This window comes from Eulemur rufifrons, chromosome 1, assembly GCF_041146395.1.
Source record: "Eulemur rufifrons isolate Redbay chromosome 1, OSU_ERuf_1, whole genome shotgun sequence".
Classification (NCBI taxonomy): Eukaryota; Metazoa; Chordata; class Mammalia; order Primates; family Lemuridae; genus Eulemur; species Eulemur rufifrons.
Window position 1 is genome coordinate 73,848,268 of NC_090983.1, and position 21,142 is coordinate 73,869,409.

Consider the following 21,142-nt stretch of genomic DNA (forward strand, 5'->3'; position numbering starts at 1 on the left):
ACAGAGATGCTCAGAGAAGATCCCGGGAGTAATACACAAAGATATGCAACCTAACTCCCATCCGGAACTCCAACAACACTAAGAAACCATGTCTCATGCTGGAGCCCTAGACTTCATTCACCCCCAAATGTAGCAGAGAGGCATTTACATCCATTAAACATAGAATATGAAGAAATCAGCCAACATTGAAAGGGAAAGATGTTAATTCTCTTAAAATTTTTCTATAGATTTAAAATAACCCCTCCCCCAATAAAAAACCAAATTTTAGAAGGTTTGTGTGTATATACAGAAATTGGGAAGCTGATTCTAAAATTTATAATAGAAATGAAAAAGGACAATTTTGAAGGCCAAACTTAAAGGATTAAATATCAATACTTATAAAACCACAGTAATTAAAACTGATTAAATAGTCAGAAACTTTAGAATAGAAACAGAATGGATTGTCCAGAAACAGATACTCAAATATACAGTTATCTAGTTTATTACAAAGGTGCCCATAACCGAACAATGGGAAGGACAATCCTTTCAATATTACAGTGCTAGGGGAGAGGGGAAATTTGTCCCCTCCCCATCAATACCATATAAAAAAATCTGTTCCAGACAGAGCATAGACATAAATGTGAAAGGTAAAACAACAAAGCTTCTAGAGAAAATACAGGAGAGTATCTTGAAGACTTTGGGGGTAGGCAAAGATTTCTTCAGTAGGACATAAAAGAAAAGCTAAATTTGACTTCATTAACATTAAAAACCTCTCTTGATTAAAAGCCACAATTAAGAGAGCTAAAGGGCAAGTCATAAAGTGGAAGAAGATATATGAAATACATGTACCTGACAAAAGACTTACTCAGAATAACTCCTATAAAGCAATGAAAAAAGAACAAAACTGGGGAGACTTGAACAGGCACTTCATAAAAAAAGTGCCAATATAACCCCCCTTCCCCAAATGGTGTTTAACATCACTAGCCACCAGGGAAATGCAAATTAAAACTACAATGAGATACATTTACATACCCAACAGAATGGCTAAAGATTTTAAAACTGATAATAATGCCAACTGTTTTTTAGGATAAGCAGTGACCATGATACTCAACTGCTACCAGAAAGAGTGAATTATTACTATCATTTTGGGAAAATGTTTCGTAGTAGCTACTAAAGACGAATATCTCATTCCCTATGACCTAGCAATTTCACTTCTACTCAACAGAAATGAGAACATATGTTCACCTAAAGTCAAAGTGATAACCAAGTCATAGGAACTTTATCTGTAGCAGCCTCAAAATGAAAACAATCCAAATATCCATCAACAGCAGAATGGATACAAATACAAACTATATTCACACAATAGAATACTATGTAACTATGAAAAATAAACCACAACTATATCCACTGACACAGTGTTGCCTAAAAGAAGCCAGGTGCAAAATAGGACTATGTGATTTCATTTACATAAAATTCAAATACAGGAGATACTAATCTACATTGATGGAAATTAAGATGACATTTACTCTTGAGAGCTGGGTACTAACTGAGGGGGTGAAGAGAGAGGCTTTTAACATGCTGGATGGTGGTGACATGTATATATACCTTTGTAAAAATTTATGAGTTGTACCCTTAAGCTTATGCATTTGACTATATGTATGTTGTGTTCAATAAAAATGAGTTAAGAAAAATAAACTGATTTAGAAAGAAATCAAGTCAGATATATTAATAAGAATTTCCAGATCATGCAATAAACTAGAGTTACTAATGTTAAATTTCTGTGCCCAGAGGTTTGTTGTTGTTGTTGTTGTTGTTAATAGAACAAATCTTCTCCTACCTAGGATGTTGAAAACAATCTTGCAAAGTGGAATAAAGAGGGTTTCAGTACCTAACTCCCCTAGGAGACCAAGAGGAAAAGGATGTAGAATATCTATAATCTATTTTTCTTTTTACCATGAACTTCGGCAAATGTAGAGAATAAAGGAGTCTAATGGTCACTAGCTTCTATTTAATTTTGACATTAAAAAGTTTTCCTTAATTTTATCTAAGTGATTTCAGGCAAAGAAAAAAAAAGAAAAAAAAATTCACTTTCCTCCTTTGTTAATATTTAGCCAGTTGCCATCAGAGCAGTGCTCTTTTGTTTTGGTTCTTGTCTTGTCCACTTTAGAGCACGTCAAAAGGCCTTCACATTCTTGGCTCTTTTATTTTTGGTACTTGCCACATACTTGCCGGCTGTGATCACACTAAGCAGCGTCATACCCAGACTCTCAGACACAGTGATTCAACACAGAGCCCAGGCACGAGGCTGCCTATGGACATGATCTGGGGGCTTGTGCACATGCCCACACACGTGCCTTTACTGCTCAGCCTTGTTTCCAAAAGAATTTCAGGCAGCTTTCAGGGAGACATAAAATCAACAAGATAGCAGAAATTACGAAGTGCTCTTTCTATAGCAAAGAGACGATGTCTCAGAACTATAGGGTTGGAGCTATAGAGCCATTGTGATGCCATCCAGCCCTATAGTTCTGGAGCATTACCTCTTTGATATACAAAAACAAGCCAATAACCCACAGGAGCCTATTCTAGCCACTGACTTACAGCTCACTCGTCACCTTTAAAGGTCAAACTAACTGTGATATCATTTAATTAATCCAAAGTAGCCTGACCATTCACAAAGCAACACACAAGTGTCTTGGGTCTTCAATTCTAAAAACCCTTAGGTTTTTCAACCACAGCACCCAACATGTATCAAGATATAAATGCTTATTCCACAAGTTATAACTATAGCAGGAACTGAGCAAAATTCTAACCAAAGACAACCTTAATTCAATTTTAAATTTATAACCTAACAACAAGACCTGCTTAGCAAAAATGAGCCAAATTGTGACAGTGCCATTATCGGAGTATCTCTTTTGCAGATTTTCTTTGCTTTGGCTTATTTCAGGGAGTTGAGTACCATTTAAATAATGCATGATCTAGGCTTTCCCCAGACATAAAATCTCTTCTCCCCTACAGGGAGGAAACTAGGACAAAGGTTTTTAAAAGACCTCAAAGCTAATGCATGCTAACCCTCCTTGGAAAAGGCAGATTAAGCCCAGTGGACAAAGAGCAGAGGCCACAGTGTATCTTTCACATAGATATCAATACAGAGACAGGTAAGTCAGAAAAGATTCTCTCAAACATCTGCTGAAGCATGAAAGGAGGGCAAGTACCTCCCCATTCTCAAGCATTCTGCTATTTCCTTTCCTGCACCGCTCAGTCCTCCTGTCTCTGACTTTGCAGTTTCCATGTTCAGAATCACATGCCCAGGCTTCTAAGACTGCTGAGGGTGTCTATTTTCACCACCGAGATAAACACGCATACCTGGTGACACTCTGAAGGCATCTTCATAATCCAGCACTTGAACAAAGCCCTCCCTGAATGGGGAGAAGCCCTAGAAACACTGGTTCAGGTCACTCTGCAATCTGATGGATCCCTCCCCACGGATTTCCTCAGTGGTCTCCTGCACTCAAACTTCCCCACCATGGTCAGCTCTAAATGATACGAGCATCACCTATGGTAGGGTTTTTTCTAATGACTGCGGCCTCCCTGGAAGAACCAGAAAGATATTCCTGGTAACTTCCTACCTCTTGTTTCAGCACCTTCTTTCTCTCACAGGTGTTCAGGATAGTGCTGGCATTTGAATAAAGAGCTCTACACAACCTCACACCTTCGGTGCATAGAATAAATCTGTAAGGTGTGATTCTGCACTGCGAGTCGTGTGTGCGTCTGTGTGTGTGTGTGTGAGAGAGAGAGAGAGAGACAGAGAGAGAGAGAGAGGGACTGGGACTCTCCTCTCCCACTGTGAGGCAGGACGCGCAGGTCATCCACCATCCTCCTCTAACAGTCGGGGTTCTCCAGAGAAACAGAACCAACAGGAGAAAGGTAAAGAGAGAGAGAGAGATACGTGGAGAGATACGTGGATAGATACGTGGAGAGATACGTGGATAGAGACAGAGATAATATATTATATATCCCATTGTATAAACAAGCTCCTATTACATATATAAGGTATATCTTAGTCTGATTTATTTATTTAAAGAAATTGACTCATGTGATTGTGGGGGTGGCAAGTCTAAAAGCCACAGGGCAGGCCAGCAGGCTGGAAGCTCGGGCAGGAGTTGATGTTACAGTCTTGAGGCAGAATTTCTTCTTTGGGAAGCCTCTGCTTTTGCTATTGAGGCCTTCAACTGAGTGGATGAGGCCCACCCTCATTACGGAGGGTAATCTGCTTTACTTAAAGTCAACTGATTATAGATGCTAAACACATCTACAAAGTACCTTCACAGCAACACCTAGATTAGTGTTTGAGTAAATAACTGGGCAGTATGGCCCAGCCAAGTTGACACATAAAACCAACCATCATATCTGCTGATCTGCTCTGAGTCCTAGTTCCCATATAAAACACCTGAACCTCCTTCTGGAAACACCACTGCTCCAAAGCGCCTTCCCAGGTCCTGGTGAGGCCATTTCCCTGCTTATGAATGAGGGAGGTAGGGAAGGAGAAATTAAAATTTTCTGTCTTTTAAAAGCTCTAGTCTCCTGTGAAACATTCAGAAATGACATGAATGAGGAGTTGGCATCTGGTTAAACTTATGTCAGCCATAGAGTCTTTCCCTCCAAGAGACAAAAGTAAGGCCCTCCAACAGGGATGATTTAAGTCCTTTTTGGTTTTACGTCAAAAGTGAAGCCAAGTGTCTGCCTTGGCCAAAGTGTTCACTCTTCCACTGCAGGTAGCCTGTGCTCGTGGCCTGGTGATGTGAATTTTGCACACGCACTGTTCTGTCTCTGCCGAGTCCAGCTGCCACTAAACAGGCAAATGGCACAATTAAAATGATGGCTTGATTTTCTTTAAAAAAAGGGCGCATTCGGAAAAGAAGAAAGAATATTACTTTCCCTAAGATATCAATTCTCCTTCCACATTCAACATAAAAATACAGCCTTTGAATTATTCATGCTGGATCAATCAAAACTGTTGGTGCCAAAGACGTGCTGAGTCAGGCCTTCCTAACCGCACTGGTCTGCCCCTTTGGGGCTCCTTTTCCCTTCATTACACCCCAAATCAAGGTACACTACATAGGCTTCCAAGATAATTGGGTGATTTGAGTTCACACTAATAAAACTTGTAAATATCTTTTTCAAATGGTGCTGTACAAGTACTTTGGATGAGTAATTAAAGACAAAAAGAATGCTGGAAACCAGAAGGAAAAAAAAACTCAAAGAAAGTCCTCTGGTTTGAGCCCAGCTTTTTGACTCTACTGTCTAAGAATTCAAGTGCTGCCTCCTAAACTAGATTAAAAGCTTATTGAGAGCACAGATGATGGCTTTTACTTCTTTGCTAGCACAATATTGGGCATTCAGGGGACTAAAAGGGACAAGGCTGATTGAAGAAAAGAGCCAGAATTTATCAGGGAAACTAAGAAACAGACATGGTGAATTTTTCCCTTTAAATTGCAGTACCTAATCTAGAATCCTGAAGAGCACTACCAGGACTCTGGGTAGGGCCCCCTCAGGCATCCGCAGACTTGCTGCTTCAAAGTCCACACTATTGTTTTATTCAGAGCATCAATACAGTCAAGCCTAGCAACAAACATGTGCTTTCTTCATGTCCTTGAGAGAACCTCATAGGAATAACTGAGGAATCTTTTGCTGCCCTAAGGTTTGGCCACTCCCGCAATAAGAATATAATGAACACTCGTTACACTGACTTTGGGACGTGCCCGGCAGTCTTTTCTGAGTTCAAAGTGCTTAATCTCATTAGCTATCACATACCATGTCTAATCCGGTGTTCAGACTCGTGTCTGCTGTGTAATTGGGTTCAATGAGTATATTTAACAATACAGCAGGTAATGGCCCCATACAGTAGCTCAGTGTCCTTGAAGAATCCAGTAACTAACTCCAGGACAGAGGGAAAGGAACAAAACCTCACACTTTTCCAGTTATAGACTGGAAAGCAAACCAGATCCAAACCCAACCAAACTTGTGGGCATCATGGTGTCGCAGTTCAGCAACTGCACTAATGCTCCAAGGAATCCTACACAATAAGCTTTAGGTTCATCTGTTCATTCATTTGGTAAACTCTTACCGACTGACCACCTATTGTGAACTAGTTGTGCTGAGTGCTTGGTGGGAAACTGATGCCAATGGTAAACTCACTCCCTGCCGTTACGAAGCTCAGAATCTAGATGACTGATAACAGAACGCAGACCAACCTATTTCATCTGAATACATAACTGACATTACTTTCTATTTCCTGGAAGCCCAAATTATCAGCAATATTCCTTTGTTCGTTCATTCAAAAAACGTAACTCTAATTCTACTTCATTCAGTCCTGTCCCTTACACTGCAGTGCTGTCCCCTACAGTGCAGTATAGTCTGTCAAGTCTCATCCACTGCTGTGACCTCCCCAGGCCTCAGTGCTGCCAGGCTGTTTAAGACAGAGGAAAAGCGGAACTTACAATCACGGATAGCCCACTACATGCCAGCCCTGTGCTTAGTAAAAACCGAAGCAACTCATATAATCCTCCCAACAATTCTTGAAAGCAGCATTCTCTCTCTTTCTATAGGCAAGAAGACTGAGGCCCAGAGAGAAATAAAGGAGAGACTGGGTCAGTGCCAGAACTTAGTTCTGACTTTGGGTTTACTGCCCCAGAGGCTGTGCTCAGCCACTGCAGGTTACTCACAAAGGTTCCTGAGGCTGTGGGTCAAACACACGGTCTGCATCCTATGACATCCTACATGTTTAGTCATTTGCTGGATGTATGGTCTCGGGTATGGTACCCAATGGCTTTGAGCCTAAGTCTCAGTCTCATCCTCCATACAAAGGTGAGATAGTGCCTACCTGCTAGAACTGCTAGGAGGATTCCGACATGCATGACATACAGTAAGCACTAAAAAAAGTGTTAGTGATAATGATGATGCTGCTGATAGACTAAGATCAAAGGAAGAAAATAATCATTTGAACTGGCACCTAAAATACTTCCTGTAGGCAGCTGCAAACACCCCCTAACAACAGCAACCTTGAGACAGATAACCCAATGCCCCAGAGTGACTCTGGCTTGCAAAGATCCAGAATATGTCTGCTTTGCAGGTGAGGACTTTTTCTTAAAGAGATATTTCCTTTATAAGTGCATTTGGAGTCGGTTTGCTCAAACATGTTTTCAGAGGAAATTGTTAAAGCTTAAGTTTAAGACACTGGGCAGGATACATTCTTGTCCCCTGTAAGCAGACGCTGGTTTATAGGTATCCTGGGATCCTTGAGAAAAGTAGGCATTATCCTACCGCAACCCCATTGACCTGAGCATTTGGCTAATCAAGGAAATGATTTGGGAGGAAGTAAAGGACCCAAATTCAGTTTAAAAGATTTATTAGTTCTACAACATTTCAGTGTAATTATTATTTATTTAGACATCCCACAGGTGCCACAACTGCATAATTCTATGTTCTGTTGAGGGCTCAGGAAATGACTGGGGCTTAATGCAGTTTAAACAAGCCATAACAGTCTCCCATACAGAATGCCCACCCCCATCTGTCCTTTCTCCAGGCATCTTAAACTATGTCTCAGTCATAACCACACAACACACACTCCCAGGAGGAAAGCTGGGGAGCGCCCTGTGCCCCCATTTACAAATGAGGCAGCTAAAGCCCACCGAGAACTGGTGACTTGTCTAAAGCCCACATGATTATTCAGAATTGAATGGAATGGTGGCAACAGAATCCACATCTTCCAGTCTCAGCTCCAAGCTCAGCCTGTTGAATACTGAAGATGCTCAGGTCACCCAAATCCACAGCACCCCAGGCACTCTGGGAACTAACACTGAGGTGCCCGTGGCTGAGAGGATGGAGCTTAGATGCTGGAACTGAGGAACAAGACAGAAAGGAGTCAGGCCTTGAGCAGTGGGAGGGGGCAGGTTGAAAAAGAAAATGGCAAGAAAGGAAAGGAAGGTGTGAGCCAACCCACACGTGGAAAGGGTGCTTTAGGATTATTGCTTTGTCCCTGCTGCCCACCTATGAACACTTCTCGGGGATCTAGAAGTCTCGTTTGGGAGTTCTGGAAGGTAAGAAGATGGCTGTCATCTGCCCTTTTCCTCAACGTACATTCCGTGTCTCCTACCCCCAGGGCTAGTACGGATTCCTTCCCCCTTTTCTGCCTATTCACTACATTCACCCAAGTTTCAGGTTGTTTAATCAGCACCTTTCCAATGGATCCCAAATATTAGAGTTAAAGGTAGTGATCAATCTTGAGATTTATACACTTGAAATCATACGAACCTAAAAGTTGTACTTCAATTCCATGAAGAATCAAAGCAATACTCCATTGCATTAACAATTGCCTCTGCAATAAGTTTGAGTATTTTGTTCTGTTTTGTTTTGTTTTTTTAAACATCATATCTTTGGCATATTCTTGTCCACTATTTTAAAATCTAATTATTCCTTTGGCCTTAATAAATGATGCCTCACAGATCACCTGCTAGAGGCAATTTAGTAACAGGTTGCTCGACCCTCACTTTATTACTCTGACACCAACCCCTTGCCACTCACTCTTAAGACCTAAGACATAGCACAGAGCACAGGTCCCGAGAGACCACACACACCTCTGTCCAAACATCAGCGTGGACTTGGTCTCAGCCTCATTGAAGACAGAAGGAGAACAGCAAATGACAATTGTGGTTCTGCAGTTCCCACCCAGAGAGTCCTGGAGAATCCGAGTCATCTTGCTGTCCCGGTATGGCACGTGTGTTTTCTATTTAGGAAAAGAAAATGTATTGGTTTGGACAGCCCATTCAAAGTAAAAACACAGAGGCGAGCAAGTCAGGGACAGAGACACGGAGACTTAGAAACATGAATTTGTGGCCAGGTCTTTGGATCTTGCCAAAGTTTAGAATACCCATTCTGCAACCTGGGTCATAGGAAATTAGCATCACCATTCACGCTTCTTAATGGACCAGATCTCCCAGCAAGCAGGCATCCAATGCCAGGGATCCCTCTGTCCTTTTCCAAACAGAAAACAAACCAACCTCTGAGGTGTGTAGCAAAGGGACCATGAGGACCCTAAAGGCAGCTTCTCATAATATGATTTAATAGATGGAGGCAGGATCACTTACTGTCCCTTCTGCCAAGGCAGAGATCACATTTCCAAGAGCAGACAAAGACTTATTGATATTTTTAGCTTCGTCGAGAACAGCTCCCTCGGCACCAGTTTTGCTGACCTACCAGAGAGAAGAGAAAGCAGTGAGCTGCACAGGACAGCAGAGGCAGCAGGTAGAAAATTCAAATTCACACAAGGCAAAGGGGGAGAGCCTCCTGGAAAGCAAGGAAAACTAAAAGTAGATAAGAACCACATTGATAAAAACGTCCCTCATGCATGAGGCTGGGGATTTGTTCTCTCCTGCTATCATTTTCCTCTCAATTAGGTTTTAGTGGAATGGTTAAAATGCTTCCAGTGCTGGAGCTGCAGATGCTTCCCCAGGCGACATTCATGCAGGGGAACCAGGCTCCAGAAGTGCTGTCACTGTGGGCAGGCTCAGGACCTGGGAGACTGAGCCACAGTCTCCACGCCAGAGGGAGCCCAAAGGGAAGCCTTAGGAGAAAATGCTGTTCTGAGCCACAGTGGATGGGCGTGCTGGGAAAATGTATGTCATGAGCTCCAAGTTCAGGCAAAGGACTGAAGGTGGTGGGGTTGGTGAACCAGACTCCATTCCTTCCCTATTTATTCCTATACCGAGGGAAAAAAAAAACAATCTCCAAAAAGCAAAAAATTTGGAGAGACATGAAAAGTAAATTTGTCTTTGTTTCTCTGCAGCCAGAGGGACCATGCATGGTTCCTCCTCTGCTGTGTTATTACTGGTAATTTCAAATTTACAGCATTGGCTCTTGTAGAGGGCAGTTTACAGATGCTAGGAAAAAAGGGGACTCAACGTGATTCATGTCTCTGCTGGCTGGACAAACGATGCGGGGTAAGCAGCTGCTGTCTGAAGAAAGGAAAGGGAGGAAATAATTTTAAATCGTGCAAAGATAGATTTCAGTCACATATAAAGGAGAAACTCCTGACGACAGAGATGAATGTGCATCCAGGAGGAGGTTTGTTCAAATAGGATAGATGTTTATCTCTCGGAATTGTGTGTGCGGTACCCGTACTTACAGATAGAGAAACCAGGAAGCCAATGGGCTGCAAATAGTAACAGTCTATACATATGGTGCTTTTTTAAAGATGCTTTCATATTTGAGCATCTTAACTCCATGCAATATACGAGGCAGGTACTATCTATCACCTTCCTTTTACTGACAAGGAAACTGAGCCTCAGAGATGTCAGATTGTGAGCCTAAGGGAAGAATGTCATTTAGGGGAGATGAGAACCAAAGCCCAGAGTTCTTCTATAAGATTACACTGATACATTCATGTGGACACATCTAGGGCAAAGGAAAGCAGATGTGAACAAAAGAAACTATATGAAGGACACAATTTTAAACACCCCATATATATTATTAGCAATAACCACCAACACTGTGCAAAGACAAGCCTTCACCCCAGCATTAAGCAGTATTCGAGTTTATTCAGGCTCCAAATACTCATCTCTGTGCTTGGCAAGAGTGAAGGGGCCACGCGGACTCTCTGCACTGACTGTGCGTGGCACAGCATAAGGCCAATGCTTGGCCGTTAACGGTCACTCTAGAACTAAACAACACTGCTCTGTTATTTCCATTCTGTTGAGTGTTTAACTAAAGTTACAAGCCCACATCAATAAAATTTTAGATTCCAAACCAGAAATATCCAGATGATTTTCTTTTTTTTTTTTTTTTTTTTTTTTTTTTGAGACAGAGTCTCACTTTGTTGCCCAGGCTAGAGTGAGTGCCATGGCGTCAGCCTAGCTCACGGCAACCTCAAACTCCTGGGCTCAAGCGATCCTTCTGCCTCAGCCTCCCGAGTAGCTGGGACTACAGGCATGCGCCACCATGCCCAGCTAATTTTTTCTATATATATTTTTAGTTGTCCATATAATTTCTTTCTATTTTTTAGTAGAGACGGGGTCTCGCTCTTGCTCAGGCTGGTCTCGAACTCCTGACCTTGAGTGATCCACCCGCCTCGGCCTCCCAGGGTGCTAGGATTACAGGCGTGAGCCACCTCGTCCAGCCCAGATGACTTTCTGCTCATGGTTTCACAAATGCACGCGACAGGACAATCCAAGTAACCATTACTTACACTGATGTAAGTGGCCATAACTTGGTGTGCGGGAACTCAGTGGTACGGTGCAGTGAGTGGGGACCAATTACACAGTTAGGGAGTTGACCGAGCATCAAGGCTGGCCCTGATGGGGACAATCTGCATGAGGTCAGTGATGATGGAAGCCAGAGGGCATTGTGCACATGGACTTGCTCTGTGATGCTGCCCAAGGGGCTTCAGTGCCTGGGGCGACATCACAGAGCAAGGGGTGTGGGGTGTGGCAGCAGGATCCTCCACTGGTGCTAGGGAAGTGAGGCCGGTAGGGGCAGGCTGGAGGTTCTGGGAAGCCTATTTGTTCTGGAATATGGCCCCAGCCAGTGCCTGCAAGGACATGGGACAGGGTTCAGATGCCCAAAGAGAGTCATGATAAAACCAGAGAAGGGTCAGGGCTTCTAGCTAAAAGACCTCACAGCCTGAAGACACCAAGGCCACTTACATGAGCCAGTCAGTCCATGCCTACGGCTGGGCTGGGAGAACCAAGGAATGCAGGGAGAGCCCCGGGTTCCAGATGTTCTATCAGTAAAATAAACCTGCAGGGGCAGGACTGCCACACTCCAATGGCAGAGCTCTTTCCCGGCCTATTTGGGTCTGATACAAGGGGATTTTCCCTTTTCTCAGAAGTTCATGTCCCTCCCACATTTGTGCAGCTGCCTTTGCCAGGCTAAGTCAGACTGACACTTGCCTAACACCATCTTCAGGGCCTATCAGGGATAAACCAGAGTTAGCATTCAAAGCACCTGCCTGTGACACGAATAGGGGACTTCAGCACTGGCAGAGGAAGCAGGGAAGAAAGGTTAAATTTAATAACACCTTGGCACAACATGAGAAACCTTAAAAGCTCTTTAAAACTAGGGAACAGAAAGGCATAAAAATTATACCATTGCACTTTGAAGCAAGTAACAGGAGAAAATTATAGATAATACAAATAAAGAACCAATTACCTTTTCGCTCCCAGCCAAATCAACCAAATAAAGCTTCCCACTGAGTTTTTTTTCAGTCTCTACATTCTCTTGTTTAATATTAATCAGGAAGATACTGTGACTTCTAGAGCTGTGTTCATTCATGTCTGAAAAGGAAAATAGTTTACTGCTCTACAAAGAACATGTAGATTTGGGTAGCAAACCTCTCATCCGAAAAGGACAGCAAATCATGCTTAATAGATGGATTTCTTTGAAGTAAGTCCAGCCAATTTTAAAAATTATCCAAGACCACTGTTTCTTCTTAAAAACAATGTTCATTCTAGAAATAAAAGATTTTAAATGTCTTCAAGTAGTAAAGAAATTAATCTAAAAATCTTAGTCAACAGTTTAAGATAACAGATTCTCTAACTCTGCCTGAACCCCCATCCTCCAAAATCCTACTCCAACCTGACTCTCTCCTTGAAGAACTCACAGCTTTCTCCCTGCCTCCCTTCAAATTCTTCAGACTTTATCATCATGATTAGTATATGATGTACTCAGTCTTAGCCATGTGTGTAAGCCTTACCTTATCAGTAATATCATAAGCTTTCTTAAGGAAGGATTAACACTTTCTTAAGAAAGGATTAAGGGATACACTTCTTCTATAACCCATGCTAACTGCAGAGAAGGTCTCAAAGATTAAATATGCTTCATTAGGATGGGGTACTAGAAATAAAAATCCTTTCGAGCCCTGGTCTTTGTCCACCAGGCAGACAGAGACCCCAGTAACTGTCTCATTCAACCCATGGCAGCAATTATTTCTCAATACCGTCTTACCAGATTATACATAAAAAGCCCTAAAGATTCCATTTAAAAAAAAAAAAACTGTTAAAACTAATAAATGAATTCAGCAAAACTGCAAGATAGAAAATCAACATGTAAAAATCAGTTACATTTCTATATACTATTATAACAATGAACAACCCAAAAGGAAATTAAGAAAATAACTTCATTTACAATAATGACATAAAGAACAAAATAGTTAGGGTGTAAACTTAGCCAAGAAAGTGAAAGACTTGTAAACTGAAAACTACAAAATGTTGTTAAAAGATATTAGACACAAATAAATGGATTGGAAGACTTAATATTGTTAAGATATCAATACTACTCAAAGCAATCTACAAATTCCATGAAATCTTATCAAATTTCAATGACGTTTTGTGCAGAAACAGAAAAAATCCATCCTGAAGTTCATATGGAATCTCAAGGAATCCCAAATAGCCAAAACAATCTTGAAAAATAGGAACAAAGTTGAAGGTTTCATGTTTACTGATTTCAAAAGTTACTATAAAGCTACAGTAATCAAAATAGTGTGGTATTGGTATAAGACAGATATTTAAACCAATTGAATAGGAGGCCCAGAAATAAACCCTCACATATATGATGAAATAATTTTCAATAAGAGTATCAAGACCATTCAGTGGGGAAAGAATAGTCTTTTCAGCAAACAGTGTCGGGAAAACTGGATAGCTACATGTAAAAATAAAGAAGTTGGACCTTTACCTCAGACCATATGCAAACATTAACTCAGAAAGGATTAAAGACCTAAGCTTAAAAGCTAAAACTATAAAACTCTTAGAAGAAAACACAGGGAAAAAGCTTTATGACATTGGATTTGGCAGTGATATTTTTTGGGATATGACAACAAAAACACAGGCAACAAAAGAAAAAATAGATACTTCATCAAAATTAAAAATCTTTCTGCATCAAAATACATTACCCATGGAGTGAAAAGGCAGCCAATGGAAGAGGAGAAAATATATGCAAATCATATATCTGTCAAGGGATTGATATCCAGAATATATAGAGAACTCCTATTAATTGGCACCAAGAAAAACCCAACAACCTGATTAAAAAATGGGTAAAGAACCTGAATAGACATTTCTCAGAGAAGGTACATGAAATGGCCTATAAGCACATGAAAAGATGCTCAACATCACTAATCATTAGGGAAATGCAAATCAAAACCACAATGAGAGCACTTCACACCCATTAGGATGGCTATTATCAAAAAACAAATAAAATTAAATAAAATAACAAGTCAGCAAGGATGTGGAGAAATCAAACCCCTTGTGCGCTGTTGGGAATGGACATGGTGCAGCTACTGTGGAAAACACTATTGTGGTTCCTCAAAAAATTGAAAGTACAATCATCATCAAATGATCCAGCAATTCCACTTCTGCAAATATACCCAAAAGAATTAAAATCAAGTACTCAAACAGACATTTGTACACCTATGTTCACAGTAGCATTATTCACAATAGCCAAACAGTGGAAGCAACCCAAGTGTCCATGATAGACAAAGGAATAAACAAAATGCAGTGTGTGTGTGTGTGTGTGTGTATACACCCACACACAATGGAATATTAGTTGGCCTTAAAAAGAAAGGACACATGCTACAATATGGATGAAACTTAAGGACATTATGCTAAGTGAAATAAGCAAGTTACAAAAGGACAAACATGATTCCACTTACACAGGGTACCTAAAGTAGTCAAATTCATACAAACAGAAAGTAGAGTGGTGGTTGGGGGAAAAGAATGGAGAGTTAGTGTTTAATAGGTACAAAGTTTCAGTTGGGGAAGACAGAAAAGTTCTGGAGATGGTGGTGATATTATGCACAGTGTGAATGTTCTTAAGGTCACAGAACTGTACAGTTAAAAATGGCAAATATGGTAAACTTTATGTTATGTATATTTCACAACAATAACAACCATAACATAAAACCTTACCAGAATGATAAGAATAGTAACAATGTTCTAGACCAGCAGTTTAAACCAAGGGGACAAAATGGGTTGCCAAATATGCCATGAATAAGTTTTGACTAAAAATAGCTTAAGAAACAGAGTGAATAACTTCTTTATAAATAAGAAATGCTACTACCATAAAAATGTGAGCCTCATATCCTTTCACATATGTGTGTGTGTGTGTGGTAAGCTGGAAAGAAAGGAGTTTGACCTATACCGTACACAGAAGTCCAGGCTCACCTACGAAATTCGCCACATATATGAATATCATCTGATACGTTGCTGGGGTAGAGAAAAGGCTGAGAATTACAGCTCTGGATCACAGAATCACAGAACTCAGGTGGAAGAGACATAAAGAGCCTAGCTAGATCTGTCGACCGACCAATGCTAGAATCTCCTCCACAACATGACAGTGAACTCACTGCTTCCCTTGGGGCAGCTCTAAGGGTTAGAGAGTTCTTATGGGAGGTCAAAATCCACCTCTCCAGAGCTTCTCAATCCCGGGTGGTCCAACAGAATAAGCTGGCCCTCTTTCTCAATGTCAGCACCTTGAACATAGGAACGTAGCATTGCACAGTCCACACATTCTCTCCAGACTTTTTCTTCTCCCCTAAGCAAGAAACTCTTAGTTCTCACTGCTTCACATGAACTCACTCTCAACATCCCTCTGAGTAAGAAAGGCAACCCCAATCTTTTCACGGACCCTCTGCTGCTGGAATCCCACATGCGCTGCTTCCCCAAGATGCACACGCTGAGCGGGAACAGCGGTGTGCGCGAGCTATCTGCACACATCTGCTACTGACACCACGTCGAAGCGTTTGTCCTAAAGCTCCCAGTTCCGCTTCTGACTTCCTCCTTGCCTTTCTTTTCCTCTTTTACAGAGGGCAGAAACCAAACATGGTTTCTTCCCACATGTATGACTGCCATGTAGAATTTGTTGGTTTGGATTTTTTTAACCTGAACAAGAACATGGTTGAAATAAAATAAACTTAGAAGCTAACTTTTTTCCTTCCTTTGGTTGGCTGGTTGTTTTCCCTAATGTACAGGCTTAGGCTATTATCAGGGTCCAGGGAGTCTCACCCAACATTTCTGAGACCTCAGAGTACTGTGGACAGCAGAAGGCGCCTTTTCCCAGGACCTGCCTAGACACACTCGTGCTGCACGTAGCCTGGAGCCTGAATGTGGGCGCTGCTCCCCAGGCACCTTCCCATGCATTCTCTCATCTGTTCCTCATTCCCCCTCCTGGTCTGTAGGCAGACACTCGTATCCTAAGTTCCAGGGGAGGAGACCCCACCACCATGCTTACTTGTTACAGCCACGTGTCGGTTTGCTTTGCCTTCATCTATCACGTCCATGACCTCCTCGGGGCTTGACACAAACCGCTCGGTACAGCCCTGGAAGAGAATCAGTTCAGGCTCATCATTAAAAGAACTGAAAAGCAACATTTTGAAAGACCTAAACATTTTCCCGTTTCTCTTCTAGAAGTGCAGATAAATAGAAAGGCTGCAATGTTGAGCCAACCACTTTTCCTCCTTGCCTATGGCTTGAATTCTACATTAAAGAGAAGACTGTGCAAGCCTTAGGAAATCCAGGAATAAAACAAAAAAGAAATGCCAACCGTTCCTAGGTTTTTGAGTACATATTCATAATCAACAGCAACACTTTAAAGAGATAAAATCAATGAGAGTAAACACAGAAAACATTGTCTATAAAAAGAAAATGTAGGTAAATTTAACTATTAAAATGAAGAACCATTGTTTATCAAAAGACTCCTAACTAAATGCAATATATTATGTTGGATCTTGGAACAGAAAAAAGAACATTAGTGGAAAAATTGGTGAAATCTGAATGAAGTCTGTGGTTAGTTAATAGTATTGTACCACTATTGATTTCTGAGTTGTGACAAAGGCATTGTGCTTCTGTAAGATGCTCACATTAGAGAAAGCTGAGGAACTCTCTGTATTCTCTTTGCAACTGTTCTGTAAATCTAAAATTACTCCAATATAAAAAAGTTTATTTGAAAAAAAAAAAGAAAATCAACGAGAGAAGAAATAGATGAAGTTTTGCTTTGCCTTCCCTGTTTATTTATCTACCATTTTAGCTACTGCCACTAGGCACTTTGAAGTTCCAGGCATAATGCTGTAATGGGCTTCCTCTAACTGCAAAGTATAAACTATCACGCTTAATACTGAAGCCTCTTTAAATGTGAATAATATTAAATAATAATATTTAAATAATAATTTATATAAAGAAAAAACTGAAGAAATTAAATGTCAATTTTTTAACCAGATGAATATTAAATATAAGGAGCATGATTAAATATCTATTCTTTTTTTATTTTTTATTTTATTTTATTTTTCTTTTCCCACCCCACCTCCCATGATTAAATATCTAAATGCCCTTAACAGACAATATTCTGGGCATCTTATATAACAATTATGATGACAGTGACTGAAGAGAATTCAATTGCATCACCAATCAAGTCTTCCTCATACCTTTACATACGGGACTCTGTTTTTATCTTCATGAACAGCCAGATTGGTCTTGGATACTACAGAGATGACAATGACGACACACAAAGAAGAAAAGAAAAGTTAAAGACCCTATATTGGAGGAAAAATAGAAATTGTTACAGAAGATAGGCAAATCTAATCTCTTTGCAATACGCAAGTTTCAGCCTTTGCTGAGAATGAACATGTAGCCTGAAGGCAATAGAATATCTCTATACATTTTCATTAATTCCTTAAACAGAAGTGCTATAAATCATTTCAACCTCCCTGGACTTTTATTTGTTACAGAACAAATAAAGGACAAGCATTCAGGTTACTCACCATCGAGTAAGTCCCTTATTTTGTCCAAGTAGATCTCAAAATAGGAAACCTGGTTAAAAACAAATTGAGTTTGGAATAGAAATGCCACAGGGTATTTCAAAAATATTATCATTAGACTTACAAAAGCCTCTGTCATGCATGTCTAAGAAGAGTAAGAGGAGGAGGTGCAAAGTGAAGATTCAGAATTTTGGGGTACACAGCTCCAGTTAGCTCTCCTGTGGTCTTGATTCAGGTATTATTTTCATCGTATGCCAGACAGCCACTTACAGAAGGACCCTAGGTCTCACCTTAGATAAGCCCAAGCAAACTTCTACATGTGACAACAGCCAGAATAGAAAATATCCTCTGCAAGTAATTTTCAAAAACCAGTAGGTCTCTCATTATTGTATGATACTGTCAGCCGTGGGGGTGGAGGGCAGTTAGTCCAAACATTCACTAGAGGTTAGCAGGGACAGGCAAGGACAGTGTGCTTGGAGCTGGAGGAGCTCAGAAAGGTAACTGCAAGAGCTGGCGATGGTGGCCACCTCTGGGGAGTCCAGGAAGGATTTGAACAAAATGTGACTTACTGAAAGATGATCAGACTGAGAGAGGAAAAGGAGGCCTTCTAGTTAATTATTCTCAGGCCCCAGTCCCAGCACCACCTTCCTCAACACCACCCACAGGATCTGTTTGAACTGCAGAGCCCTGAATCCTACTACAGTCCTGCTGAATCAGAACCTCAGAGAACAGGACCTAGAAATCTGCTTCTAAATTCCCCAGGCATTCTTACACCGGCTGGTGTCTGAGACCTGCTTTGACTAAATATGTGGTCTTGGGGAGTCAATTCATACATAACCAAGACCCCAAGCCTCAATTTTCCCATCTGTAACATGAAGCCATTAGGTTTTATGATGTCAAAAATTCCCTCCAGGATTCTGCACTCTGTTTACATCTGCCTTCTGCCTCCCAAAGAAACTTTGCTCTCCCCTATGTTCATACGTGGTTTTGACATCTAAACAAGAGACTGGGCAAAAAGGAAAAGAGCTGTGAAATTGTAAAGCGGGGATGTGACCACACAAGTGAAACCTGAGCCATACATCCCAGCTCTTGACCAGTCCTACCTCTAACTAGGGAAGCGAGGACTCCCTAACCCACCACTACTCAGCCCTGCTTCATTTTCCTTTGTGTGCCTCAGTCTATATAACCAACTGACTTCCCAGCCACTCTGAGATTTCGGGTTCTGGCTTTGAACCCTGGAATCTACAGCTGGGCATCCTTTCTTGGTTGCCTGTTTCCCTAACAATATCTGCCTACTTGAACATCTTTCCAACGCCCCTGTCACTGAGCCCCATCTACCATGGACATGCCTATGTGACGTTCAAGTGACTTAAACAGCTCTCTATAATCTCTCATGCCACACACTCCTTGTTGCCTGAATCTTTATGGGTCTGTTTGGCCTCCAACCCTAGACATCTCTAACCCAGCCCTTCCTGCAGCCAACTCAACCCTGGTTCGGCCCATTCTATTTATATCAGAATTGTCTGATTTTCATTAAGACTTTTCTGTTATCTTTGCGATTTTAAACATATAGCCTTATTTTGATAGAATACAGAGAAAATTAATTACATCTAAAAAGCGGTCACAAACTAGATGTTGGCAAATCTGGCAATTAGAATCCTATTCACATTTAATATAAGAAGAAACAGAATTCTGATTTATTAATTTCTGCTTTTGGTGTGTGTACTTGGGGGTGGGCGGTGATTTTGTTATTTCGTCATTTCAGATATTTTGTGAGACCAGGCAGAAGAAAAGTAAGTAGGCATGCTTGGCATTAAAAAATAAGATGTTCAGAAATGTTTAAATTGAGTCTGTGGGACACATTTTAAGGAGCAGATTTTGACGTTGCCTTAATCAGCTTTGTTTTTCTTGATTTAGCCTGTCACTACTCAGTTCAAAATATAAAGTATTAATAGTCAGCAGCTGACTTCACACTTACAATTATTATTTATGAAACAAGTAAGCATAACTACAAATGCAAAACAGGAATCTGGATTGTAAAATCCAGCCCTAGAGACTCAGAAAGTGTTGTTCCTTTCCTCCCCCCACTTCATACTAGGGCTGTTTTTATCTTAATAAGATTCTAACACAAGACCCTATTTGGAGGGCAGTAATTGGTTTAACATCTTATTCCAGGATTATCACATAAGAACCCTGCAGTAGTCTAAGCTATTTAAATGCAAACAGCCCTAAAGAAGCACTAAGCTTCTAAATCTTGATCCCATCAAAGCAACAAGCTTCTGCATCCTTAGATATAAAGAACCTTGGCAAGAAGGAGAAGTAGGCTTTAGCCAACAACAGGAACTGTAAGGAAAAGTGATTTGCTAGATGTAATTTATAATTGGGCAAATAGCTGTTGCTTTCTTTTTATGTAACATAGGACAGGTATAGAGCAGTAAAGGGAGAAGTTTGATATAATGGAAAAGGGACTGCATGTGGGGTTGGTCAGACCTAGGGTCTCTTCTTAGCTCTGTCAATAAGTTGGTATGTAAGGTAGGCCCTCTAGCTCTGTGTCTTCGAACTCCAGTGTTTTCATCTCTAAATGGATGACACCAGGTGCACTAAATCCCAGCCAGAAGGGAAAGCTCTTGGCTGATCTGCTCAGCTGAGTCTTCTTAGAGTTGCTCCTTCCTCCTCCCCATCGTCTCAACACCTCATCCCCAGCCACAGCCACAGCAGGAGGGACGAGGCAGCATGGGCATCCTGGGGTAGGGGGTGGGGGACAGGCACCTGCTGTAGGCTGGGCCAGTGAGTCCCTTCCTGAGGGAATTTGGAATTGGAAATGAAGGAACGTGAAGCAGGAGCTGCCATGTTGCCAACCACCAAAAAGAGAGAAAAATGGAATGGAACAAGAGAAGGAAGTAAAGAAAGGGCAGGAAAGCAGGGACTGTGATGGGTCTGGGGTTTCTTTGGGGGGTGATAAAATGTTCTGGAATTAACTGATGGTCATGATTGTACAATTTGGGGAATATACTAAAAACCCCCCAATTGTATACTTTAAAAGGATGGACTTTATGATATGTGAATTGTATCTCAATTTTTTGAAAAGTTAAAAAAAAGAAAGAAAAGCAGGGCTTGGATTTCCTGCTCTCCACAACCTCCCCCTGAAATGCCAGCCGTCAGATTCTGTGTCTTATGACATCCTCTACTTGCTCAGACTAGTGGCTTTCAGTCGCTTGCAAATGTATTAGGGATATATTCTATACCCCCAATATCAAGTTTTGTGATGTAGCAGCTATAGTAAGAGAAGAGAAATCTCTCTTTCAATTCAAATTTAAGCCAGAACAGAGGTTCTGGTTTAAAACAAAAACAAAACACAAGGAGGAGGAG

The 21,142-nt window shown here is 41.1% G+C and overlaps 1 protein-coding gene across 4 annotated transcripts in view; it reads right to left on the reverse strand.

Moving 5' to 3' along the window:
• Positions 1-21,142, reverse strand: part of KIF5C (kinesin family member 5C) — a 155,381-nt gene that overhangs the window by 60,959 nt on the left and 73,280 nt on the right. For all 4 annotated transcript variants that reach the window (XM_069457879.1, XM_069457712.1, XM_069457798.1 and 1 more), the window contains exons 5-10: positions 17,777-17,825; positions 17,441-17,496; positions 16,252-16,339; positions 12,181-12,305; positions 9,123-9,227; positions 8,613-8,761 (exon numbers count right to left, since the gene is read on the reverse strand). In XM_069457879.1, coding sequence (XP_069313980.1) covers positions 8,613-8,761; positions 9,123-9,227; positions 12,181-12,305; positions 16,252-16,339; positions 17,441-17,496; positions 17,777-17,825 — 572 coding nt within the window. The remainder of the gene's footprint in view (positions 1-8,612; positions 8,762-9,122; positions 9,228-12,180; positions 12,306-16,251; positions 16,340-17,440; positions 17,497-17,776; positions 17,826-21,142) is intronic.